Source organism: Gopherus flavomarginatus, chromosome 3 (assembly GCF_025201925.1).
Source record: "Gopherus flavomarginatus isolate rGopFla2 chromosome 3, rGopFla2.mat.asm, whole genome shotgun sequence".
Taxonomy (NCBI): Eukaryota; Metazoa; Chordata; order Testudines; family Testudinidae; genus Gopherus; species Gopherus flavomarginatus.
The window spans coordinates 223,525,858-223,553,475 of record NC_066619.1 but is presented as its reverse complement, the minus strand read 5'-3'; the positions used below and the strand labels follow the sequence as shown (position 1 = coordinate 223,553,475).

Genomic DNA, 27,618 nt, shown 5'->3' with positions numbered 1-27,618 from the left:
CACATCAATAGGCATAAAGGATGTAATTTAGTTACAGCATGTTCCCTGAAATCCTTGGATCAGTAATGTTAAATAGGTCTCTGGAATTTAATAAGTAACACAATGTCAGAATACAATGTTGCTGTAGAATCACTACACCTCTTTCCCATTGCCTGCTTTCTCCAGACGTTTCTCTTATATTTCCTTAATTCTCAGATGTAGTCATTAAGGCAGGAGGATAAGGCACATTTCAGAAACCTGCATAGCCCCATCTTCCTCCTCTAGGGTCACACATGCAATACATCATTCCTTCATCAGAAGAAAAACTCTGGACACATCAGTAGGCCAGATGTTCAGGACCAGCTCCTTTGTGTCCAGTCATGTTTGGGGAACTTGGAGGTATTCTAAGTTGCATGCGACAGCAGGAACTCTAGAGACTGGTTTCACAGTTCATCTGAAGACATGGATACAGATCTTTTATGTATGTCCCTGGGTGGTTGTTTATGTGGTCCAGAAATCTTCCAAAGATATTTTTGTGCCAACTCCAGTCATAAGAACATAAGAAGAGCCATACTGGATCAGACCAATGGTCCATCTAGCCCAGTATCTTGTCTTCCAACAGTGGCCAGTGTCAGGTGCTTCAGAGGGAATGAACAGAACAGGTAATCATCAAGTCATCCATCCCTCAATATCCCCCAGTCTTTGATGCGGTGCCCAGTATACACTATTCGGATCTCAATTACATTAGCCTAGATTCAGGCTAACTCTACTGGTATCAGGAGTATTATTTTGGATAGTTGGCCTGATTTTTGCAGCTCTTCAACCTGTGTAAACAGTTGTAGCTCAACTGAAGTCAGTTTTCACCATCTGAGGATCTGGCTATGGTTCTATGAATAGCTGCACAGCATCCCTACAGAACAGCTTAGGTTGTACGTTGTATACTGTGGCATCCCCACCCAGTGGTTCAACAGTGTGAGAGAGCCAGCCTTTCAGTGCTTACTTTGTGCCAAGGTTTGCAGGACTGAGCCCCAGCACCTCTAGGCTTGCTGCATCAGTTATGACATAAAAAAATTGCTTGAGCCCCAGCACATCTTTCATTACAAATTAAACACTGCCTACAGCCCTGGTTGTCTAGAGAGCTGGAAGGAAATCCTATTGCCACTTCCTGCTGCCAGCAATCCTCTGATTCCACGAGGGAATGGCATTCCAACAGGGACACAGCAGACGGAGAGTCTGGGCTCAGGACTGGGGGCAGCCTATCTGCAGGTGACTATGAGCTTGCACCATGCTGCACTGCATGTGAGAATCAACCAGAGCTGAAAGTGAAGAAGGTGCCCCTGGTTGATGACTGAGGGACTGAAGTTTCAGGGGCTCTTGGATATTTGTTTGCTGACAAAGGGGCTGGACTGATTTCTGGATGAATCCCTGCCTCCCCAAAGGCTGTCGGAAGTTTCCACACCCCAAGACAAGGGATGGGAGTTTGGCACTAACTGCCATAGAAGAGAACCCCCAACGCAGCAGTACTTTACACTTGTGGAAAGGGAGTGCCAAGTATCATTCCTAGTTTTTTAACTGACCCACAGTCAGTTTGTTCCACTGCTATTAACAAAGTCCAGGTGGAGAGATTCTGATCGCCATTTATTTTGAACAGATCATGGATGTTTTGTTGTCCTGCTGCTTAGGTGACTTCAATAATATTATGAATTCTACTTTGCTTTTCCCAAAGCCGTAATGCACTTAAATAAAGTAGGATAAGTTCCTATTTCAGCTTTACAGGAAAGTTGCTATTCTTTCTCTCCTTGTGTCTCTATGCTTCCTTTAGTGGGGGACATTCCTGCCTGCCTATCTGTGTCTTATCTTATGTGGCTCTCATTACTGAGGTATCTTAGCGCCCACTAAAATGATAAGAGACACAGCTGATCTATTTCTCTCTCTCCCCCTCCCCCTCCAGTCAGCGGGGAGCAGACTTTATTTTGTATGTTTTGTTTTGTTCGGAGATTATCCATCTTCTTGAAAATGGCTCGTTCTCACCTTTAAATAAGTGGTGACACAAATATACTAAGTTCTCAGTCCTGCGGGTCAACCTTTGGTCCCCACGGAGTCCTCGTGTGTGGGCACAGCAGCAACCAATGCTTACCTTTGATCACATATCCCAGTGATGTGCACCCACCTAGTGCCAAGCAGGGGAGAGAAGCCGTGACCCCATGCCTGCCGGAGACAGAGAACTCCAGGGTTGCAGGCTGTAGGCGCCGGTGTTCTCTGTCCCTGGCAGGCACAGGGCTGTGGCTTCTCTCTGGCTTCTCCAGGACTGCATGCTGCGGGTGCAGTTCTCTGTCCCCGGCAGGGGTGGGGCTGTGGCTTCGAAGCTGGAGAGAATCCGCAGCACTGCCCCTGCCGGGGACAGAGAACTCTGGGGCTGCAGGTTTCATTCTATATTAAAGTAAGAATAATAAATATGTTTGGCCCAGCAGTTCAACAATGTTTTACTTTTTTAAAATAAATAAGATAAAAACTATTTATGATATTTATTTTGTAAAAAATCCTTAATTTTTCTTACAGGTAGATAAAAAAGAGCAAATTCACATGGTAAGATGAGAGTCATTGCCGAATAATTTAATTAATACCTTTTACATGTAAAATTATCCTTTTTATCTTATGGATTCATATATTATATAATATTAAATATGATGTTTTTCATATTATTTAATGTACAAATACAAAATAAGCCTTGAAAATTTGTCAGCGCCCGCCACACTCTTCTGACAACATGAATGTACTACTGGCCACAAAAAGGTTGGGGACCACTGACATAGCCCAATAATTTATGGCATGGCAGCATTATTTAACTACAACAGTGGATTCCCTGGAAGCTGGTTTATTGGAGCACCCTATCCAGGTTAGGTTTCATTTGGAAAAAAGTTTGAGAGCGTGTGTTGTTTTTTCTCAGATTGACGTTGCATCAACAATACTGAGGTGTAAATGAAACTAAGTGACACTAAAGAAAAACTAAATCTTCTCAGAGCAAGTGCAAGAAGCAACTGACTCTGCCCCTCTCCATGGACTTCCTGACAATAAACTAGATCAAATAGGTTGATTTTGTACTGTGCATTTTCTCCTTGCTCCAAATGTTTGTGAGTCAGAGCTCCCTGAAAATAAGCTCTGTGGAGTTTCGAACAAATGATATCTCAAGAAATGAGGGTATGTAAAGTGGCAGAGGATGATGATGGAAATCAAAACAACAAATAAATGCTACTTTTAGTGTATGCTTTCATTGCCTTTGCAAAAGAAAAGTATATCCCCCCAAAAAGTCAGCTGTGTCTTATCAGCTTTGCAAAATGATGAATGAATGCCTTGTTCATTAGTATTGCTTAAGTCATTCCTATTTATGCCAGTATTTCAAGGATTATGTTTTGATTGTTCTTGAGAGATGAAAACACTTTCTTGCTGATAAATAAACACTGCCACTTTTTAAATATTTGTATGCAAAATGTCTTTAAAGCCATTATGAAATGCTTTCCAAAAGCATGAAGAAGCTGTTTTTCGAAAAGCCACTTTTTCTCTACATTTTCTTTCATGCTAAACAGTCCAAATGAAAGGCCTTTCAGAGTTAACTAGTTTAAGCAATACCAGTGTTTTAGTGTAATGAATAACTTTTTATAGAGGACAATTGCACAGAGTTCAATATGCTAGTATTTCTATTTCTGTGTCCCACCAATGCAGGATTCTGTGGCAGAATTTCTTTCTTTGAGAAAGCTGAAGCGATCAAAACCCTGATTAACCTCTGATATTCACGTGGTGCTCTTGATCTTGAGGACCGAAGCAATAACAAAGAGTTAATGGCAGCCATATGCTTAGGGTATTGTGGGTACTGTTGACCCAAATGTGAACTCCGTGAGTGACTGCTGCTAACTGCTGTTTGTTTCAGGTTTGGCGTGGAGATTACTGATGAAGAGTTTGAGCTGCTACTTGACAGAATCCCCCTTGATGAAGATGGAAATGTCAGATACCCCCAGTTCATGGCCATGTTTGATTCTCGGTACTCAGCTTATACATTTTATTTCTCATTTGTTGGTAGATTTTTTTTGTTTAATCTAAGAGGCTTACATAACATTGCTAAACAGGCTTGGATTTCATAAATGTGCTCCTTTATTTCATTCATTTGTATTTCATATATATAATATGCTGATAACACTTAAGACTAGGTGATACTATCATCACATTTTATTTATAATTTAAATGCTCTTTAAATACTTAAATACTTAATTAGTTATTGTACTATGAAGAATACGTCATTGAGGTAAGTAGTTGCATGTGATATATGTAGTGCTAAGGAATATGATCAACTTATAAGTACAAACTAATGATTTCTAAAAACAGTCATAGATGCTTTTAATACCTATGTAAGAACACGTTGCATTTGCAGATACTATATGTAGTTTGGAATACTTTTGAGCGGAGTAGTTTCTTTATGGAGATTTTTTTTTTCTTTTCAACCTCTGACGGTCCAGATATGGATCAAGTTTAGGTTAAAAATGACATTTGAGACATACGGTGATGTTTTATTGTTGAAAATTAGGGCCTGATCCTGAAAGCCATTAATCATGTGAGTAGTACTGTAGAAATTAATGGGATTACTCAAGTGAGGACTACTTGTTGAAGTAAAGTTTTGAAGGAACTAGTCCTTAAATTGGAATAGGAAGTGACCACAACTTGACTCTAAGGATGGGAAAAGCAAGACTTATTTTCAATTAATTGCATAGAAGGTTAAGATCCAATCCTACAGTCCTAGTGTATATCAAAATTCTAAATTCTGGATGTGCAAAGTCCGCAGGATTGAGACCCTATTCTGGGCCGATTATTAAAGGTCCCTTTTATATTCAGACAATAAATATGTATTTTCCATATCTTTTTTATGAAATGTTGTGTATGTGGGGGTAAACTTTATAAAGGACAACCTCACTTGCGCATATTACATATTGGGCATTTGTGCTTACATTTCACAAAAGTTTACATGCATGTTTACACTTGAGTGTGCTGTTTAAATAATCTGAAATATGCACAGGCCATTATTAGAACTTATTCCCACAATATCCACTGAGGCCGTGGGATCTGGAGGTGAAAATTCTAACACTTGCATGTGTATATGTTAGAGCTATTTAAAAGTAATGCCCTAATATTCAAGTTTTAGCAAGTGTTTACATCTGCATACTTCAAATGCAAATCAGGATACACTCAGTATTGTGAACATACACATGAAGGCCAGATCTAAGGTTTTGGTGAGAATTTATCTTACTATAAAATGCAATTTATACACTGCAGACTTGGCCAATTTTCACATCTCTTTGATCCCACCTCCTCCTCCCTACTTAGAGTAAGTCTGCACCACAGACACTACAGCAGCACACCTATGGTGCTGCAGCTGTGCCACTGTAGTGCCATAGTATGGACGCTTGCTGCAGTGATGAAAGGGGTTTTTCTGTTGCTGTAGTTAATCTACCCCCTCAAGAGTCGGTAGTTAGGTCAACAGAAAAATTCTTTAGCATATTGTTTACTCCTGTTGCCAAGACTTCCTCTCCAGTTCCCAGTCATATATATCCTTCAGTCTAGTGTCAGTTCATGCCATTCCACTGAATCTTTTCTCACTACAGTAATTAAAGGTCACTTTTTAATGACATCTAGAGGCCTCGTCTTCATTTTTAATCCTCCTTGTTATCTTTGAGGTCTTTCATACAGTGGACCAACACTTTCCCCTCAAGTCTCCTTTCCAGACTTCTGGAACTCTTGCCTCTCCTGGTTCTCCTCTTCTAATTAATTAAGTTATTTTACTGCTCTATTAGCATTGGCTTCTCACCTTCCTCCCTTCCCTTTTGGTAGCTGTCCCCTAGTGGTCTTTCTTTGATACTTTCTCTTCTTTTACCTCTAGTGTGAACTGATGTACTACTCTTGTTTTAGTTTCCACTTGCATGTTCATGACTCTCAAATCTATATCTCTACCCCAGATTTCTCCTGCTCCATCTACGCTTCTATCACCTCTTATATCTTTGGTATTTCCTCAGGGGAATTAAATATGTCTAAAAAGAGACTTTTATTTCTTTCCCCTATTTCTTTGTCTCTGTTAACAATACCACTCTCTCTTTCTAGCCACTTAAGCTACAACCTAGGTTCATCTTTGACTCTTAACTTTCCTCCACTCTTCACAAGAGCTGTCCAAATAATTGATTTTTTTTTCAGTTTGCTGGCCCTACCAAAAATTTTAAAAATAAATAAACTGATTTTTAAACATTTTGGGTTATATGAAAAGTAAAAAAACCCATTCATTTCAGGTCAGGTAAAACATTATGTTCAACCTGAAAAGAAACATTTAGGTTTGATATTTTTACATATTTTTAATACAATTGAAATTACTTTCAAAATAAAAATGGCTTCAAATTGAAAAATCAAAACGTTGTTTAAAAATGTCTAAATGAAATGTCTCGATTCATTTAATTCTCAGTATTCCTTTTCCCACCCAAAACAGTGAATTTAATATGAATTCTCAACATGTTTTGACAAAGATTTTCAGAACAATATGAATCTGAATTTTTTGGCCAAAAAATAAAATAAAAACAAAAAAAGTTTGGTCTGAAAAATTTCACCGAGCTCTGTTCCTCACATCCAGGCTCTCACCAAATCCTGTTTCTGATCCCTGTCCATTATCTTCACGATCATGGGGTGAGTTCACACCTATCAATCTCAATAGGGCTTTAACTTAACCTATACTAGTTTTTGCCAGCTTATAACAACCTCAGCTTTGTTCATCATCCTGATGAGACCTAAACTGGCAATAACCCATCCCAAACAGATATGACAAATGTTTAACTATTTATATATGTGAGTCTATCATGATAATTTCACATCACCAACCTAAAATAATTTTATTCACATCAAAATACCTTTGAGACTTTTCTCTTGCTGGGTTTCCATTCACTTACCAATCAGGCTCAGAGGAGCGTCTGTTGTTTCTGTAGAATTTGCTGGCTGAGGCAGACCCTGCCCATTCTTATCTGAGTGATGAATTCATCTCCCTAACAGCTTTTCCAGTCTCAACTTCCATTGCTATATTCTCAGATTCAGTGGGCAGCCAAGCTGAAATTCTCTTCCCCTTATGCTACCTTAAATAGTCCTTATGGACAACCTTGGGTATAGTCCTGGGACCCAACTGTATCTTTTACACCACCTCAGTTATTTGGGTCAGTGTTGTGTAGAGTCCCTCCCAAGATTGATCCAGTTTAGGGCTTGTACCCTTTTTTTCTTCTAGGATTGTGGAATCAGACTAGGTCCCCCCCAGCCCTTTTAAAAGTTTCCCCACATGGCCTTACATCCTACTGCCTGTTCATTTTTCAGGAGCAGATTCTTAGGTTACAGCCCCAAGATTCCTTAGCCAACAGACTCAAAAATTCTTTTTCCAAGGACACTGTGATGAGCTTAATGCCTATGACCTACAAGGCATCTGGGTGGGTAATTAACTAATTTCCTTCTGGCCAGAGGAGGTGGAGCTAGGCCTTATAAGTAGACTGAGGGAGCTCAGTTGAATTGGGAGTGCAGAGGAGCAGGTCTCTCTGTGGGGAGAGATGCCCTGGCTAAAATAGAGTTTAACAGTCAGAAAACAATGGAAGAATACTACCACAAGAGCAGGCTAGGCTCCTATAGGGGAAGCCCTTAGGTAGGGCCAACCAGAGAACTACATCATAGCCTGAGAGGGGCAGAAGGGGTAGCTTGAAGATTTGGACTTGTACATGTTATCCTTGAAGCGGTTTAGACTTTCATTTGACTTGGCTGGAGGGCTAAGGCATGGAACACCCAGAGGGAGAAGGTGAAGGCTGGGAAAGGCCATTTCAAGGCCAAAGGAGAGCCTCATAGAGGGCACCAGAGACAAGGGGGCACCCATGAGGTAAAGATGGGCTATTATATATGCTACTAGAAGTGGGATTTGAGACCTTCTGAGGAAGGAGGAACACACCAACTACCTTAAAGGTGAGGTTCAGAGGGACTGACTCACTTTTGGGGGAAAATGGAGGACTTGTTCCGTATGCTGGCAGCCCAACAGGGGCAGATGCATGTTCTGTTGTTGCACCCACTACAAGGGCAGCAACAACAGTAAGAGGTTCAATAGGAACATCTCCTGCAGTACCTAGAGAAGTGGACCCCAGGAACCCATATAGTTTCAGGAGAAGAGAATTCTGGCAGACCAGTACCAGACCTGGCAAAATTGGGCCCAGGTGATGACCCTGAGGCATTTTGCATACCTTCAAGAGGGTAGAGATGCAGTAAGGTGGACCAAATCCTCCTGGGCAGTTCAAATGGCCCTGTTCCTCTTGGGAGAAGCTCAGGCAGCCTACCAAGCTTTGTCCAGTAAATGGGCATGGTCCTACAGAATTGTAAAAGAGGCTATTCCGGGCTGACCCCAGAATCATACTGCCACTAGTTAGGACAGATATTTTCTTAGAGGTGGAGTGTCCCATAGCAGCAGCGCTACTTTTATGAGATCTGGTAACATGATGGTTGCAGCCTGACACAAACTCATTAGACAAGATGGTGAACCTTATAATCCTAGAACAGTTCCTAAGGGTCTTGCCTACCAGAGTCCAAAATTGGGTCCGAATGTTTCTGCCAACTTCTATTGATCAGGCTGAGGGAGAGTGGATGCCTTTATGGAAGCTGATGGTGCTGAACCACCTGAAAGAGGGATTGGATCAAAGGGACCACTCTGAGGAAAGCAAAGTGACAGAGAAGTCTGACACAGCAATGGAAAAAGGGACACACTGAGAGATAAATTCTTAGATAGTTCTGTAACTAGGAGAACAGAGGAGATAGTGGCATCTCAGTTGCTACTGGGTACCTGGGACAGGCACCTGGGAGTTGGTCAGGAGAAACCAATTGTGTGTTTCCGACCTGGTAGCTGGTTCATATAAGAATGGAGTGCAGCTATTTGGACTGCTACTTCAGTCAAGTCTGACTTGGGATGTTCCTTTGGTAGGGATGCACTCCAGCCTGTCAGGTAACTGCTGTAGTTGGATGGGAAATGAGAGAACTAATTAACTCTGGGTGCAGACAAATGCTAGTTCAGGGGAGTAGCCTCTCAATGATGAGAAGAGATCAGCATTTGCTGGTGTACATTTTGTGTGTACATGGAGAGACATGGGTCTACTCAACAGCGAAGATAGAAATAGAACAAAAAGGATGGACGAGCAAGCTGAGGGTTGGTGTGGTGAGAGACCTTTTCTGGCCCATAACTGTAGGCAGTGGCTGGCCTAATTTCCCAGCCCCATTATGAGAAAAGATAATGCCTGACCTAGCTGGCCATAAGGCAACCCTCGCCGGGACATTGTGTTCGGCTGGGTGGCCCAGTGGTGAGGAGGAGTGAGGATTCGATGGGTCAGATGGAACTGGTTGAGAGAGTTGAACAGAAGATGTCAAGTTAGCTTACGAGTCCCGGAGACACAGTTACACAAGGCAAACAGGGACGGGAGTGGAAGAAGTGAAAGCCTCACAACAGAAAACAAAAGAGGCAGCAAAAGAAGAGCAAGAATTGGTTTGGGTAAGGCTAGATCTTGCATATGAAAAGAATTGTCAGCAGTAGCTCAAATGGGCACTAGCTACCCTCTGAGCCATGAAACTGTCTGATAATGGGACTTCCTGACACTGGGATACTAAAGTCTCAACATAAACAGAAGGTCTTTTGCCCCTCCTGGGCTCAGCTCACAGTTCTTCTTGGGCTTGTCAGGAACTCAACTGCCTCCGGGGTCGACTGGGCCAAAAAACTTGCAGTAAATGACTGTGCTCCCTGATTGATCGGAAGAGCCAACAGATCATCATTTCAGCCTTGTAGCAACAGCAGCACAATGGCTGCTCAATGCGTTCTATACCCCAGCTGCACCAGACCTGCAGCCTGCCCAGCCCTTGCTCGAACACTTGCCTGCTCTGCTCCAGCTCTAATCCCTGTCTGCCTCTGAACTCCTGATTCCTAACTCCTGGCTCTGACTCTTGGCTTATCTCCTGACCACAGCTGTGGCTTTGCCCTTTGGCTCTGTTCTGACTCCTGGCTCTAACCCTGGGCTTGTCTCTTGACCGTTCCTCAGTTTCTGTCCTCTCATTCTACTCTGACCACTAGGCAAGACTTCTGCTCTAACCACTAGATTGCACTGCCTACACCTTCATGTGGGACAGTTTGTGGAGTTCACTAGAAGATAAGAGAGGACTTTGCCTCACGACAGGGAGTTCCCCTCTAGAAAGGCCCCACCTTCTCAGACTTCTCAATGGACTTTATTGTTGCGTTACTGTGCTCCCAAAGGCACTCAGTTATCCTGACAATAGTGGACCTCCCGACCAAGATGGTCCATTTTATTCCCTGGCTCACTGTGCCATCTGCCTGTGAAACCACATAAACCTTCCTGGAGCACAGAATCAGCACATGCATCATTTCAGATCAAGTCCTCAGTTTGGTTCTGGCAAGATTTTTTTCTCCCCTCACCTCAACAGCCTATCGTCTGCAGACAGTTGGCCACACTGAAAGAGTCAGTCAGATCCTGGAGCAATACCTTTGCTGTTGCCTGAATTTCCATCAGGATGATTGAAACATTTATCTGAGTTTGTGTGCAACAGCTCAAGCCACACTTTACAGAATGGACTCCATTCTTTGCAAACTTTGGTTTTCACCCCTAATTCCATCTGGAGCTGCTCAAAGGTTCAGCCATACCAGGGGGCCGAGGAACTGGTATGGCATATCCAGCAAATACACCAGGAGCTCAAAGAGCATTTACTTGCCACTAAATAAACACATAAGCACTACTCCGATAGAAAGCAACAAGCCCCCGCCAGCCTTCCTTATATTTGGGGACAAGGTTTGCCTCTCGACTCAAAACCTGAAACCAGACAATATGTGATCCAAGCTTGACCATCAATACCTGGCTCCTTTTTGGATCACTGAACAAATAAACCCAACAGCCTGCAAGCTTCGATTCCCAGAATTACTCGAGATTCACCCCATCTTTTATGTTTCTCTTCTCAAATCATTTGTTGACAACCCTTTTCTCAACTGGATAGATCCACCTCTCCCCCCAGTAATTGCTCACAGGCAAGGGGAATATGTAGTCCATCAGGTCCTCAACTCTTAACGCATTGGGGGAAGCCCCAGTTTCTAATAGACTAGAAGGAGTATGGGCCAGAAGAGAACCAGAAAGAAATGTTCACCTTTCTGATCTCCTGTAGGAATTTCACGAAAGGTGCTGTGACAAAATAGGGTTGAAGGCCCCTAGGAGGATCTCTCAATGGTCTTGGTTGCCTAGTAACACACTGAGTTCAGCTGGGCCCAATAAACTTATACTAAGTGACTATGCTCCCTGATTGATCACAAGAGCCAACAGATCATCATTTGAGCCCTGTAGCAACAGCAGCATACTGGCTGCTCAGTGCTTTCCATGCCCACAGCTGCAGCAGACCTGCTTCCTGTCTAACTCTAGTCCCTGCCTGCCTCCGAACTCCTGATTCCTAACTCCTGGCTCTGACCTCTGGCTTGTCTCCAGGGACCCACTACAGGAATTAGCTCTATTACTGTGGGTCAGTTCTCCAGCCACAGCCAGCCTACTGCTGGGCCTTCTAAGCAGGAGAATCCAGCCTCCTCTGCAATCTTTTCCCTCGCTGAGCTCCCTCTGTCTACTTATGAGGACTAGATGCTTAATAGATCATCACCTCGCTTTGTCCCCTCTGTTGAGAAGGGGGTGTCATAAACAGATAGCTAAGGGTTAATGTCTCTTTCACCTGAAGCACCTGACCAGAGGACCAATCAGGAAACCGGATTTTTTCAACTTTGGGTGGAGGGAATTGAGTGTCTAAGTCTTTTGTCTGCCTGCCTGTTTTCTCTGAGCTTTGGAGAAGTACTTTCTACTTTCTAGTCTTCTGTTTCTAAGTGTAAGGACAAAGAGATCAGATAGTAAGTTCTATGGTTTTCTTTTCTTTGGTATTTGCATGAATATAAGTGCTGGAGTGCTTTGATTTGTCTTCTTTTTGAATAAGGCTGTTTATTCAATATTCTTTTAAGCAATCGACCCTGTATTGTATCATCTTAATACAGAGAGCCCATTTGTATTTTTCTTTCTTTTTATATAAAGCTTTCTTTTAAGACCTGTTGGAGTTTTCTTTACTTCAGGGAAATTGAGTCTGTACTCACCAGGGAATTGGTGGGAGGAAGAAATCGGGGAGATCTGTGTGTTGGATTGCTAGCCTGATTTTGCATTCCCTCTGGGGGAATAGGAAAGTACTTTTTGTTTCCAGGATTGGGAACAGAGAGGGAGATTCACTCTGTTTGGATTCACAGAGCTTGTGTCTGTGTATCTCTCCAGGAGCACCTGGAGGGGGGAAGGGAAAAAGGATTATTTCCCTTTGGTGTGAGACTCAAGGGATTTGGGTCTTGGGGTCCCCAGGGAAGGTTTTTCAGGGGGACCAGAGTGCCCCAAAACACTCTAATTTTTTGGGTGGTGGCAGCAGGTACCAGGTCCAAGCTGGTAACTAAGCTTGGAGGTTTTTATGCTAACCCCCATATTTTGGACGCTAAGGTCCAAATCTGGGACTAAGGTTATGATATGGTGGCAGCGGTGGGATATAGACAAAATCCAGAAGCCAGTAGGAATATTATATTTTTCTCTTCTCTGCTAAGGGCTTTTTAGCAGAGAGAAACAGTTGGTTTTAAAAGGGAACCAGAGAGAATTTTTTTTTCTGCTCTCTCTGGCAGTTTGTGGCTTGCATGTTAAGCGAGAAGCCATTAAGAGACTGTTGAGGGTCTTTTGTCATGCAATAGCCCTCCCATTAGGAGGCAAGTACCAGCACTTATATGCATGCAAATAAAGTGGTTTTTCTGGTTTCCCTTCATTGAACATTAGCTAGAGAGAGAAAAGGAAAAAAACACTGTTGCTAGGCAGACTTCAGGAGGCAACAGAGAACCTGCAGTTCAGAAGATAAACACCGGAGGGCACCCCAACACAAGAAAACAGGAACCATGACTTCTAAGGCAAAAATTGAGGCTGAAGAACAAATCAAAGAAGCTGAACACAGGCGACAGATGGAGATGAAAAAAAGAGAAGAACAAATCAAACAGGCAGCACACAAAAGAAAACTAGAAGAAGAAGAGTTCGCCCACCGAAGGAAACAAGAAGAAGAAGAGTTGGCCCACCGCCGAGAAATGGAAAAACAACAAAAAGAGAATGAAGAGAAGGAAAAACAGAGAAAACATGAACTGGAGTTGGCAAAAGCTGGGCTGCATGTGCCAGCCAACCCTAACAACCCGGCGCCCATTATTGCTCCACAGCACAGGAAATTTCCCACCTACAAGGCAGGTGATGACACCGAGGCCTTCTTGGAAAATTTTGAAAGAGCCTGTCTTGGGTACAACATCCCCGAAGACCAGTACATGGTAGAATTGAGGTCACAGCTCAGTGGACCTTTAGCAGAGGTGGCAGCTGAAATGCCTAAGCTGCAAATGAATGACTATAAACTTTTTCAAACCAAGGCCAGATCCCGAATGGGGATAACCCCAGATCATGCCCGTCGGCGCTTCAGAACCCAAAAGTGGAAACCAGAGGTGTCATTTCCCAAACACGCCTACTACATTGCAAAAAACTATGAGGCCTGGCTAACAGGAAACAACATTCAAACCTTGGAAGAACTAAACCTCCTCATACAAATGAAGCAGTTCTTGGATGGTGTTCCTGAAGACATCACACGGTACATACAAGATGGAAATCCCAAAGATATCACTGAGGCGGGGGAGATTGGAGCCAAATGGATGGAACTGGCAGAAAGCAAGAAAGCTACTGTCAAGGGGAACGATTACCCCAGGGGGCACACAAACCATAAACCCTACAACCGAGGACAGCCAAAGACCCCACATACCACCCAAGTAAAGCCACAGATACCCTACCCTTCAACCTCACCAGTCTCCAGTAACTCACCTCGGCCCAGTGACCCATCAGATGGAAGATGCTTTAAGTGTAATGAACTGGGACATATCAAGGCCAAGTGTCCCAAGAACACCATGCGAGTGCAATTCATTACACCACCATCACACCAAAGATCCCCAGGTCCGGATGCCTCTCAAATACCCTTGGAGTGAAGGGAAAATTTGAGAGTGGGCAGAAAGAAGGTTACTGCGTGGAGAGACACGGGGGCACAAGTGTCAGCTATCCACCAATCCTTCGTTGACCCCAAATTCATCAACCCAAAGGCCAAAGTTACAATTTACCCCTTCATGTCACAAGCTGTAGACTTGCCTACAGCTCAACTGCCTGTCCAGTACAAAGGCTGGTCAGGACTGTGGACTTTTGCAGTCTATGACAATTATCCTATCCCCATGCTACTGGGGGAAGACTTGGCCAACCAGGTGAGGCGGGCCAAGAGAGTGGGAATGGTTACACGTAGCCAAACCAGGCAAGCTTCCAGAACCATTCCTGTTCCTGAGCCGTCCACAGAGGCCCCGTCTGTGTTACCAGAGACCCAGACAGAGGTAGTGGACCCGGATTCCATGCCAACCACTGAAACAGCCACAGCACCTCCAGTCCCAGGCCCGGAACTGGAACAGCAACCAGCACCAGCCATTGCAACCCCATCTTCAAACTCAACGCCAGAGGGCGCCAGCGAGCCAAAACTGGCAGAAGCAACAGACAGCCATACCCAAAAGGCTCAGCCAGAGCCTGAAATACCCTCAGGTGCACCAGCAACGGAAACAACCCCATCACCTACATCGCTTCCAGAGGGACCAAGCCCAAGTCCACAGTCTGAGGAAGAACTGGTGACCCCAGCCTCAAGGGAACAGTTCCAGGCTGAGCAGGAAGCGGATGACAGCCTTCAGAAAGCTTGGGCGGCGGCACGGAGCACCCCACCGCCTCTCAGCTCTTCTAATCGATCCCGGTTTGTTATAGACCAAGGACTTTTATACAAGGAAATTCTTTCTGGTGGACACCGGGAAGAATGGCAGCCGCAAAAACAGTTGGTGGTTCCAACTAAGTACCGGGGGAAGCTCTTAAGCTTAGCCCATGATCATCCCAGTGGCCATGCTGGGGTGAACAGAACCAAGGACCGGTTGGGGAAGTCCTTCCACTGGGAGGGGATGGGCAAGGACGTTGCCAAGTATGTCCGGTCTTGTGAGGTATGCCAAAGAGTGGGAAAGCCTCAAGACCAGGTCAAGGCCCCTCTCCAGCCACTCCCCATAATTGAGGTCCCATTTCAGCGAGTAGCTGTGGATATTCTGGGCCCTTTCCCAAAAAAGACGCCCAGAGGAAAGCAGTACGTACTGACTTTAGTGGACTTTGCTACCCGATGGCCGGAAGCAGTAGCTCTAGGCAACACCAGGGCTAACACTGTGTGCCTGGCCCTAACAGACATCTTTGCCAGGGTAGGTTGGCCCTCTGACATCCTTACAGATTCAGGGTCTAATTTCCTGGCAGGGACCATGGAAAAACTGTGGGAAACTCATGGGGTGAATCACTTGGTTGCCACCCCGTACCACCATCAAACCAATGGCCTGGTGGAAAGGTTCAATGGAACTTTGGGGGCCATGATACGAAAATTCATCAACGAATTCTCCAATAATTGGGACCTAGTGTTGCAGCAGTTGCTGTTTGCCTACAGGGCTGTACCACATCCCAGTTTAGGGTTTTCACCATTTGAACTTGTGTATGGTCACGAGGTTAAGGGGCCATTACAGTTGGTGAAGCAGCAATGGGAGGGGTTTACGCCTTCTCCAGGAACTAACATTCTGGACTTTGTAAGCAACCTACAAAGCACCCTCCGACACTCTTTAGCCCTTGCTAGAGAGAACCTAAAGGATGCTCAAGAAGAGCAAAAGGCCTGGTATGACAGACATGCCAGAGAACGTTCCTTCAAGGTAGGAGACCAGGTTATGGTCTTGAAGGCGCAACAGGCCCATAAGATGGAAGCATCATGGGAAGGGCCATTCACGGTCCAAGAGCGCCTGGGAGCTGTAAACTACCTCATAGCATTTCCCAATTCCTCACTAAAGCCTAAAGTGTACCATGTTAATTCTCTCAAGCCTTTCTATTCCAGAGACTTACAGGTTTGTCAGTTTACAGTCCAGGGAGATGATGCTGAGTGGCCTGACGGTGTCTACTACGACGGGAAAAAAGACGGTGGCGTGGAAGAGGTGAACCTCTCAACCACCCTGAAACGTCTGCAGCGGCAACAAATCAAGGAGCTGTGCACTAGCTTCGCCCCATTGTTCTCAGCCACCCCAGGACGGACTGAACAGGCATACCACTCCATTGATACAGGTAATGCTCACCCAATCAGAACCCCACCCTACCGAGTGTCTCCTCATGCCCAAGCTGCTATAGAACGGGAGATCCAGAACATGCTACAGATGGGTATAATCCGCTCATCTACCAGTGCATGGGCATCTCCAGTGGTTCTGGTACCTAAACCAGATGGGGAAATACGCTTTTGCGTGGACTACCGTAAGCTAAATGCTGTAACTCGTCCAGACAACTATCCAATGCCACGCACTGATGAGCTATTGAAAAAGTTGGGACGTGCCCAGTTCATCTCTACAATAAACTTAACCAAGGGGTACTGGCAAGTACCGCTAGATGAACCTGCCAAGGAGAGGTCAGCATTCGTCACCCATGCGGGGGTGTATGAATTCAATGTCCTTCCTTTCGGCCTTCCAAATGCACCCGCCACCTTCCAGAGGCTGGTAGATGGTCTACTAGCTGGACTGGAAGAATTTGCAGTTGCCTGCCTCGATGATGTGGCCATTTTTTCAGACTCCTGGCCCGAACACCTACTACACCTGGAAAAGGTCTTTGAGCGCATCAGGCAGGCCGGACTAACTGTTAAGGCCAAAAAGTGTCAAATAGGCCAAAACAGAGTGACTTACCTGGGGCACCAGGTGGGTCGAGGAACCATAAACCCCCTACAGGCCAAGGTGGATGCTATCCAAAAGTGGCCTGTCCCAAAGTCAAAGAAGCAGGTCCAATCCTTCTTAGGCTTGGCCGGATACTACAGGCGATTTGTACCACACTACAGCCAAATCGCTGCCCCATTGACCGACCTTACCAAAAAGACCCAGCCAAATGCCGTTAAGTGAACTGATAAGTGTCAAAAGGCCTTTACCCAGCTTAAGGCGATGCTCATGTCTGACCCTGTGCTCAGGGCCCCGGATTTTGACAAACCATTCCTAGTAACCACAGATGCATCTCAGCGTGGTATAGGAGCAGTGCTCATGCAATAAGCAACAAATCACAACTTCCATCCTGTCGTGTTTCTCAGCAAGAAACTGTCTAAGAGGGAAAGTCACTGGTCAGTCAGTAAAAAGGAATGCTATGCCATTGTGTACGCCCTGGAAAAGCTACGCCCATATGTTTGGGGACGGCGGTTCCAACTACAAACTGACCATGCTGCACTAAAGTGGCTTCATACTGCCAAGGGGAACAACAAAAACTTCTTCGTTAAAGTTTAGCTCTCCAAGATTTTGATTTTGAAATTCAACACATCACAGGAGCTTCTAATAAAGTTGCTGATGCACTCTCCCGTGACAGTTTCCCAGAATTCAGTAGTTAAAAAGTGTTCTTAAAATGTACAAGTCTGTTAGTTATATACTTAGGAGTATATGTAAAGGTGTATGTGTTGTATTAATCTGTTTATTTTCAAGTTCTAGAAGGAAATCGCCGCCAGTGAGCTTCCTCACTGTCTGCAATTTGGGGGGCGTGTCATAAACAGATAGCTAAGGGTTAATGTCTCTTTCACCTGAAACACCTGACCAGAGGACCAATCAGGAAACCGGATTTTTTCAACTTTGGGTGGAGGGAATTGAGTGTCTAAGTCTTTTGTCTGCCTGCCTGTTTTCTCTGAGCTTTGGAGAAGTACTTTCTACTTTCTAGTCTTCTGTTTCTAAGTGTAAGGACAAAGAGATCAGATAGTAAGTTCTATGGTTTTCTTTTCTTTGGTATTTGCATGAATATAAGTGCTGGAGTGCTTTGATTTGTCTTCTTTTTGAATAAGGCTGTTTATTCAATATTCTTTTAAGCAATCGACCCTGTATTGTATCATCTTAATACAGAGAGCCCATTTGTATTTTTCTTTCTTTTTATATAAAGCTTTCTTTTAAGACCTGTTGGAGTTTTCTTTACTTCAGGGAAATTGAGTCTGTACTCACCAGGGAATTGGTGGGAGGAAGAAATCGGGGAGATCTGTGTGTTGGATTGCTAGCCTGATTTTGCATTCCCTCTGGGGGAATAGGAAAGTACTTTTTGTTTCCAGGATTGGGAACAGAGAGGGAGATTCACTCTGTTTGGATTCACAGAGCTTGTGTCTGTGTATCTCTCCAGGAGCACCTGGAGGGGGGAAGGGAAAAAGGATTATTTCCCTTTGGTGTGAGACTCAAGGGATTTGGGTCTTGGGGTCCCCAGGGAAGGTTTTTCAGGGGGACCAGAGTGCCCCAAAACACTCTAATTTTTTGGGTGGTGGCAGCAGGTAGCTGGTAACTAAGCTTGGAGGTTTTTATGCTAACCCCCATATTTTGGACGCTAAGGTCCAAATCTGGGACTAAGGTTATGATAGGGGGCTAAGCTATCAATCAGTTACCTGACATCTCTAGAGTGTCTCTCTAATTGCGTTTTTTTCCCTTCCCTTTTTACCTTCACAGAAAGTTTCCAGGTGTTACAGGGCAAGTCTCAATTCTCTGCTTCTAATGTAGGAAACTGAAGCACATCAAAAGGTTACGTCCCAACTGGGATATGACTACCTTGGTTTCAGTGTTGCTAAGATTTGTGGTGTTTCTCAGATCCAGGAGAATCGTAGTCCTGGGAGTTTTGTGGTAATGAGCCGAAGAAGAGGGCAGAGGGTGAAGGGACATGTAGGATTTGGATGTGGTTAGACCCTGGTCAAGTGGGATCTGATCCCCACTGAGTCCTTGTGAGCTCACCATCCTGTTCATATTTTGGACTTGATTAGTTGCTGGAATTGCATTCCCCCGCTGAGAGTGGGATAGACTGGGTTTGGTTGGGAGTTGTGGACAAGCTATCATAGCATGGGATTGGAAACACTTCTGAGCCCTTTTGGAGACACAGCTTGGCAAATTGTGTCTAGGAGAGCAAGGGAAGCTGGAGAAGGAATGCTGAGGATGCCTGGGAGCTCTTCCCCGTGGTCTGCTCTGACTTCTTTGATACTTCTTCCATGTTTCTCAAGTCTAAATGAGATAAAAGTGGAGAAAGTTTGACTATCTCGAATGGAACCCAGAGGAGGAAAGTCAGACAGTCTCTCTTAGCCCACACAGGCTCTCTGAGCCACAGGAGGTGAGAGCAATTTGAATCAGTCATCCTCTAGGTCCAAGAGATCAAGGCTTTCTGACAAATTCTGTCTTCAGAACCAGGGAATTTGTATGGCATGGTTGTGGATCAGTGAAGATGAGGAACACTAGGAAGCATATTGGCAGTCGTAAACAGGGTCAGAGCTCAGAGATAGTTACTTAGTTTCCCCATTCTGAGTTACGGAATGTAATTTTATAACAAGATAATCTGCAGTCAGCAGGGAAACTCTGAGTCCAGGTGTTGGTGCCTAAACCACCACAGAAGCTACTTCCAGGCTTACCTAAGCCATACTGTCAGCTGGACACTTTGGAAGGGAAGTGGCCCTTGAAAGGCTGCTTCTGCAGTTCTACTGGCCTGGCATTGACCAAGAAACCACCATCTTCTGGTGCCTCTTGAAGGTAGCCCAATGCACGTAACCACAATAGCCCTTGAAAAGATTGAGATGGATGTAGTAGGGCCAGTAAAGAAGAATATTATATTTTAGTAATAACAGATTATGCTATACAATATCTTGAAGCCATCCCACTACAAGCCACCACAGCAAGAAACATAGCTAGAGAGTTAATTCAGATATCTTATCCAGTGGGGTTGCCCTCTCAGAGTCTTACAGCCCAGGATGCTAAATTTACATGACACTTATTCTGACAATTTTCATACCTGCTGAAAATCAAGCCTTTGCAAACCTCAGTCTGCCATACCCAGCTATTTGATATTCCAAAAGGGTGGGCAGAGCCTGCCAGGAACTCAAAGCCCCTCCCCTCAGTTGAGACTGGGAATCGAGTGATTCTGTGAGACAAAAGAAAAAGAGAAAAAAAAAACAAAATGAAAGTGAGAGTCAGAGGTGTAAAACCAGGGTACGAGATGGGGACACTGAGCAGAGAGCCCTAGACAATGTCCACTGCTCTGCAAAGAAATCCAAGGAGTCAGTAGATGCCACACAGAACTCTGTCTGGATATGTGAAATGACCCAGGAATGGATGTGCCACTCCCAGGCTGATGAGCTGGTGGAACGTTTTAACAGAACCCTTAAAACCATGTTAGGAAGAATGAAGAGTTTGAGGTTAAAGAGTGGGACAAGATTTTGCCGTATTTACACTTAACAGTGAAGGAAGACACACCCCCCCCCAGCCTTCACTGGCTTTCCCCATTGAGTTATTAGGTAGAAGGTAACCTTAAAAGTATTACCCTGATCCAGATGCCTGGGAGCTTACTGGACCTGTGCTACGAGGGATCATAAGAATGAACATATCTGAAGTTATCCAAAAAAGTCAAAGCCTTAGGGGGAAAAAATCCTTCGAACAAAATTCATTTGGATCTTGTGGCTGTCAGTGACTTGCGCCACTAATGGATTTACTGAAAAAAAACCCCAGTCTCTAAGCAGATCCACTGTTCCTAGCAGTCATCTGTACAAGTTGAATCCTGTGCAGCTTAGACATCAATAGAGTATTTACAGGTTTCAGAGTAGCAGCTGTGTTAGTCTGTATCAGCAAAAAGAACAGAACTTGTGGCACCTTAGAGACTAACAAATTTATTTGAGCATAAGTTTGTGTGGGCTACAGCCCACTTCATCGGATGCATAGAATGGAACATACAGTAAGAAGATATTTATACATACAGAGAACATGAAAAGGTGGAAGTACCCATACCAACTGTAAGAGGCTAATTAATTAAGAGAAGCTATTATCGGTAGGGGAGAAAAACTTTTGAAGTGATAATCAAGATGGCCCATTTCAGACAGTTGACACAAAGATGTGAGGATACTTTAACGAGGGGAAATAGATTCAATTTATGTAATGACCGAGCCATTCCCAGTCTCTGTTCAAACCTAAGTTAATGGTATCTAGTTTGCATATTAATTCAAGTTCAGTAGCTTCTGGTTGGAGTCTGTTTTTGAAGCTTTTCTGTTGCAAAATTGCCACCTTAATGTCTGTCACTGAGTGATTAAAGAGGTTTTTGAATGTTATGATTCCTGATGTCAGATTTGTGTCCATTTATTCTTTTGCGTAGAGACTATCCAGTTTGGCCAATGTACATGGCAGAGGGGCATTGCTGGCACATGATGGCATATATCACATTGGTAGATGTGCAGGTGAACAAGCCCCTGATAGCGTGACTGATGTGATTAGGGCCTCTGATGGTGTCACTTGAATAAATATGTGGATAGAGTTGGCATAGACGTTTTTGCAAGGATAGGTTCCTGGGTATGTGTTTTTGTTGTATGGTGTATGGTTGCTGGTGAGTATTTGCTTCAGGTTGGGAGGCTGTCTGTAAGCGAGGATGGCCTGTCTCCCAAGATCTGTGAGAGTGAGGGTCATCTTTCAGGATAGGTTGTAAATCTTTGATGATGCGCTGGAGAGGGTTTAGTTGGGGGTTGAAGGTGATGGCTAGTGGCATTCTATTATTTTCTTTGTTGGGCCTGTCCTGTAGTAGGTGACTTCTGGGTACTCTTCTGGCTCTGTCAATCTGTTTTTTCACTTCAGCAGGTGGGTATTGTAGTTTTAAGAATGCTTGATAGAGATCTTGTAGGTGTTTGTCTCTGTCAGAGGGATTGGAACAAATGTATCTTGGAGCTTGGCTGTAGACAATGGATTGTGTGGTGTGTCCTTGATGGAAGCTGGAGGCATGTAGGTAAGTATAGCAGTCAGTAGGTTTCCAGTATAGGGTGCTGTTTATGTGACCATTGCGTATTAGCACAATAGTGTCTAGGAAATGAACCACTTGTGTGGACTGGTCTAGGCTGAGGTTGATGGTGGGATGGAAATTGTTGAAATGATGGTGGAATTCCTCAAGGGCTTCTTTTCCATGGGTCCAGATGATGATATCATCAATGTAGCGCAAGTAGAGTAGGAGCGTTAGGGGGGGAGAGCTAAGGAAGCTTTCTAAGTCAGCCATAAAAATGTTGGCATACCGTGGGGCCATGCGGGTACCCACAACAGTGCCGCTGACCTGAAGGTATATATTGTCCCCAAATGTGAAATAGTGGGTGAGGACAAAATCAAAAATTTGAGCCACCATGTTTGCCGTGACACAAATCTGACATCAGGAATCATAACATTAAAAACCTCTTTAATCACTCAGTGACAGACATTAAGGTGGCAATTTTGCAACAGAAAAGCTTCAAAAACAGACTCCAACCAGAAGCTACTGAACTTGAATTAATATGCAAACTAGATACCATTAACTTAGGTTTGAACAGAGACTGGGAATGGCTCGGTCATTACACGAATTGAATCTATTTCCCCTCGTTAAAGTATCCTCACACCTTTGTGTCAACTGTCTGAAATGGGCCATCTTGATTATCACTTCAAAAGTTTTTCTCCCCTACCGATAATAGCTTCTCTTAATTAATTAGCCTCTTACAGTTGGTATGGGTACTTCCACCTTTTCATGTTCTCTGTATGTATAAGTATCTTCTTACTGTATGTTCCATTCTATGCATCCGATGAAGTGGGCTGTAGCCCACACAAACTTATGCTCAAATATATTTGTTAGTCTCTAAGGTGTCACAAGTTCTCCTGTTCTTTTTAATAGATTATTTAGTTCACAAACAGATCACTCCAGGATCCTCTTGCAGTAATACCAGTGTCAGGAACACAAAGTCCTCTACCTCAGTAGGAGACTTTTCCCTCAGGAAAGCAAATAATTTGCTATGAAATAAAAATACTTGGTGATCCCCTGGCCAGAGGGGCATTCCAGTTATCCCCTGGGTCTTCTTTCATCCTAGTCGCAGATCATGTACCCACTGTAACACACTGGATTCCTCTCTTCTGTGGCTTTGTGCAGAAGGTACTTTGTAGGGACAGGGTGCAGGAGGGAAGGTTGCTGCTCTCTATATCACCATGCTTTACTAGTGGCAGAGATATCTATGCTGATATCCTAGCAAGAGTTAATGCTGCTTGAAACAGTATTAACTCCTTCTGGGTGCCTTCTGCAGCTGTTATTTAGCATTCACAAGGGGACCCTGCCAATGCGCAGCAGCCATGGCACAGGGCAGAGGGGCAGCTATCCTTGTAGACACTCTTGCCTTTAATCATCTGATGGGTCCCTTCCCCACAGATCCGTGGCGCCTCACTTTCTCTGGATTATTCCCCCTCGAAGGGATAATTAAAGGAAACTCCATTAGGAAAACCTTAAAGAGCTTTCCTCTTCTGGGTATGTATACATTGCATAGTAAGCATGGACTCTGACTCAGGTTTAAGCCTAAGCCCCCCTTCCGTCCACGCACAAATCAGTCTGACTTGGACCAGAAAGCCATTTGGATTCAGAAGGGTAGACCCAGTTGGGAGGGTGGTTCCAAGCCCAAGTTCCCCTCTAAGTTGGGTCCAAGCCCCATTGTTTTGCAGTGTGGACATAGGTCAAACTGCAGACCTGAGTCAGAAGATCTGTGTAGTACAGCCTGGACATATTAGCATGATTGTGAGACCCAGGTCCAGCAATAGTAAACCAAGGTTTACAGTGCAGTGCGGGCTTGGAAATACTAAGTTCACAAACACGGGTCCTACAGACACAGGTTTAAAATGCAGCATAGCAGGGCCGCCCAGAGGATTCCGGGGGCCTGGGGCCATCGGCGGCAGGTGGCTCTGGTGGACCTCCCGCAGGTGTGCCTGCGGAGGGTCCGCTGGTCCCGCGGCTCCGGTGGAGCATCCGCAGGCATGCCTGTGGGAGGTCCACCGGAGCCGCGGGACCAGCGGACCCTCCACAGCCATGCCTGTGGGAGGTCCACCGGAGCCGTGGGACCGGCAAGCGGCAGGGGGCCCCCCGCGTGGCGAAATGTCTAGAGCCGGCCCTGTTCGGCGGCGGGGGGCCCTTCCGTTCTGGGACCCACCGCTGGGGGCCCCCCGCCGGCAAATTACCGCCGAAGCAGGACCCGCCGCCGAAGTGCAGCTCGCTCTTCGGCGGTAATTCGGTGGCGGGGGGCCCCCGCCGCAGGTCTTCGGGGCACTTCGGCGGCGGGTCTCTGAACGGAAGGGCCCCCCGCCACCAAATTACTGCCGAAGACCGGGTTGCACTTCGGCGGCAGGTCCCGCTTCGGTGGTAATGCGATGGCGGGGGGTCCTTCCGCCCCGGAGCGGAAGGACTCCCCCGCCAGCGAAGACCGGGAGCGGAAGAAGCTCCGGGGCCCGGCCCCGCAAGAGTTTTCTGGGGCCCCCGAGTGAGTGAGTGAAGGACCCCGCTCCAGTGGCCCTGAAAAACTCTCATGGGGGCGCCTGCGGAGCCCGGGGCCTGGGGCAAATACTCCTCTTGCCCCCCCCTCTGGGCGGCCCTGCAGCATAGACATACTCTCTGTGGCTCTTTCCTGCAGGTTTCCCCTCAGCAAGGGATGATCTGGATCTTCATTTTGTTTCCTGCTTTTATTAAAGTAACTTCTGTGTTAAAAATGCAGTTAGAAAAAGTTAAGCTGACATGAGGGGGTTAGACTAGATGACCCTTGAGGTCCCGTCTAACCCTATTTTTCAATAGTTCTATGAAATGTAGATTTTTCTTTGGTACAAGTAATATTTTCACTTGGAATTCAATTTACTACAAATTAAATTATATATTTTCCAATGCAATGTAATTTTATTTCCAAAAAAACATTTTTTTCTAATTAATTTTAGTATTGGGTTGTCTGAAAAACTGCTTTGCATTAGAATTTTTCCTCCTGTCTGCTTCCCTCCTTCACTCCCCATTGCTTTCCAATTGTTCCAGGCATGCCTGATGCAAACCCTAAAATTATGGCATTGATAAGCTATGCAATGAGTCCCAAAAAGGGTGAACTTCTGAATAGCGCGATTTGGAAATTGTCAGTTAAAACAGTCCTATAGCTAGCAATGAGAGAAGAATTTAATGGATTATTTCAGAGTGTGACATATACAAGAATATAGTGAAATGTGAACCTGAGGGATATAGCCACTATGAGGGAGTGAGGGGGATGGGAAATCAAGCACCTGGTTGGAGATGGAACATAAAGGTGTTACGTAGCAAGAAAAGTTGTAACTAACTGTCTTTTTTACCTCCCCATAATGACATTTGATATTAGTGTGTATTGCTTGTGCACTATATAGACTGAAAAGTAGCTAAGGATCTAATATGTCAAAGTTAGGTATAGCAGAGCAGCATTATATATTATTATGTGTATTTTTGATATTTATCATTAGCTAGTAATTAGCTACATTAGAGTAGCATGTACTCCTCAGTAAATGGACACCGGTATTAGAGGAGAATATACCAGAGAAAGTAGCTGCTTCCCTGGCCTTGCCACCTCACGGCCCTGGCATATATGTGCAGTCTCAGTCTGAAAATCCCCAACTTTGTAGGCATAAAGTCTTTTGAAGGCACAGGAGGGAGGGTGTGCTAGGCCATGGAGGCAATGACTGTTACAGCTGTTCCATGCTCCCTACCCAGATCTTGCACCCCTCCCCTTGAGTTAGTGGAGGAATGGATCTAGACCATGGTTTGCGGTTTATTATTTCGCATTTATTTATGGTCGTTTTAGCTAACTGCCTTTCACAGTGATGACTCAGTGTCACTGTGCCCTAATGAGCAGCACAGCTGAAACTGACTCGTAATATTTTGAGAGATTGTGCTATAGTCTATCTTTATACCATGTGCACAGAAATAAATTTGCCTAGGACTGGGCAAATTATTTAGAGTTGGATTTTCAAAAGTGCTCAACATTGGCGTAGCTCTGCTGTCATTGCAGTCAATAATAAAACTCCCATTCATTTCAGTGGGCACAGTTAGGCCATAAGTGCTTTTAAAATTTCCACCCTAAATAATTTGCCTTGTCAAATTTATTTCCACCCACATGGTATAAAGATAGAATATAGTGCAGTCTTCCTTAAAATGTTGATGAATTAGTTGCTGCTGCACTGCTCCTTAGACTGATTAATTTGCCACACAGATGAGTTATTTTAAAGGGTGGATATGCAGTGGTGGTGTCACCATACTGGTCTCAGAATGGTAGAGGGACAAGGTGGTGAGGTAACATCTTATGTTGGACAAGCTTGTGTTGCTGAGAAAGACACAGAGCTCTTATTCAGGTCTGGGAAACGTACTCACAGTATCATAGCTAAATACAAGATGAAACAGATTGTTTAGCATAAGTAGTTACATATTTCAAAGAACCATTCAATGTGACACCCATCCAGTCACAGGGGGAAGAGGAAAGACACACCAACTCAAAGTGGCATCAGACCTCACCAGAACAACAGATGCAAAACCTGCAAACATATCAATGCTACAATGATCAATGCCTCCCACAACACACCTTTTCAAGATCTATGGGTCCTACACCTGCCTATCACCTCATGCAGTGCACTAAATGCCCCAATAACAACTATATGTGGGTGAAACCAGACAATCACTACACTCTTGAATGAACTCACACGTTAAAATGATAAAAGACAAAAACACCACATCACCTGTGGATGAACAGTTTTCACAAAGCAATCACTCTATATCTTACTTATTAGTGCTCATTTTCTAAGGAAACTGGCACAACACTTTCAAAGACGAGCCTGTGAGCTTAAATTCATAACTTTGCTAGACACTAAAAATCATGGACTGAATAGAGACACTGGATTTATGGCTTATTACTACAATCTGTGACCCACTAACAATGCCCCCTGTGACTAAAGGGGTGTTAATGGGCTATTTCACCTTGAATGATCCTTGAAGTATGTGTTAACAACTTATGCTAAACAATCTATTCCACCTAGTATTTAGCAGTGACACTCTGTGTATATTTCCCAGACCTGAAGAAGAGCTCTGTGTAAGCTCGAAAGCTTGTCTTTTTCACCAGCAGAGGTTGATCCAATAAAAGATATTACCTCACCCACTGGTCCCGCTAACGGATGGATATGTCATTATTATTTATATATTGTATTGAAGTAGCACCAGTCAGGGTTGGGGCCCTGTTGTGTTAAGACTATAGACAGAGATGACACAAAAATAGCCGCTATCCCAAAGAATTTACAATCTAGCTAAATCCTTGTAGCATCCAATCAGCAGCTAAGGGCCACATTAGAAATCAGAGACCTGCTGTGACGAGAGACGGGAATGACCAAGACAATGGAGAAATTTCAATTTTCTCAGCTCTGCCTGAGAAGGAGCTAAGACTAGAGGTCAGATATGAGTTAAAGTATATTCCCATTCCTCCTTCCTAGAACTCTCCCCCTCCCCCCCAATAGGAAGTGAACATTCTGTTTGCCTCCAGTCCCTACACACATGGATGTCCTGCTTCTGATTTGTAAGTCACACAGAGCCAAGCATTGCAGTGAATTTTGTTTCCTTCTCTCTTCTGCAG

General features: G+C 44.5%; 1 protein-coding gene across 1 annotated transcript in view; it reads left to right on the top strand.

The window, feature by feature from the left end:
- Positions 1 to 27,618, top strand: part of LOC127047388 (EF-hand calcium-binding domain-containing protein 6-like) — a 108,822-nt gene that overhangs the window by 40,852 nt on the left and 40,352 nt on the right. Inside the window, exon 12 of the mRNA XM_050945503.1 lies at positions 3,905 to 4,015. Within this exon, the coding sequence (XP_050801460.1) occupies positions 3,905 to 4,015 (111 nt within the window). The remainder of the gene's footprint in view (positions 1 to 3,904; positions 4,016 to 27,618) is intronic.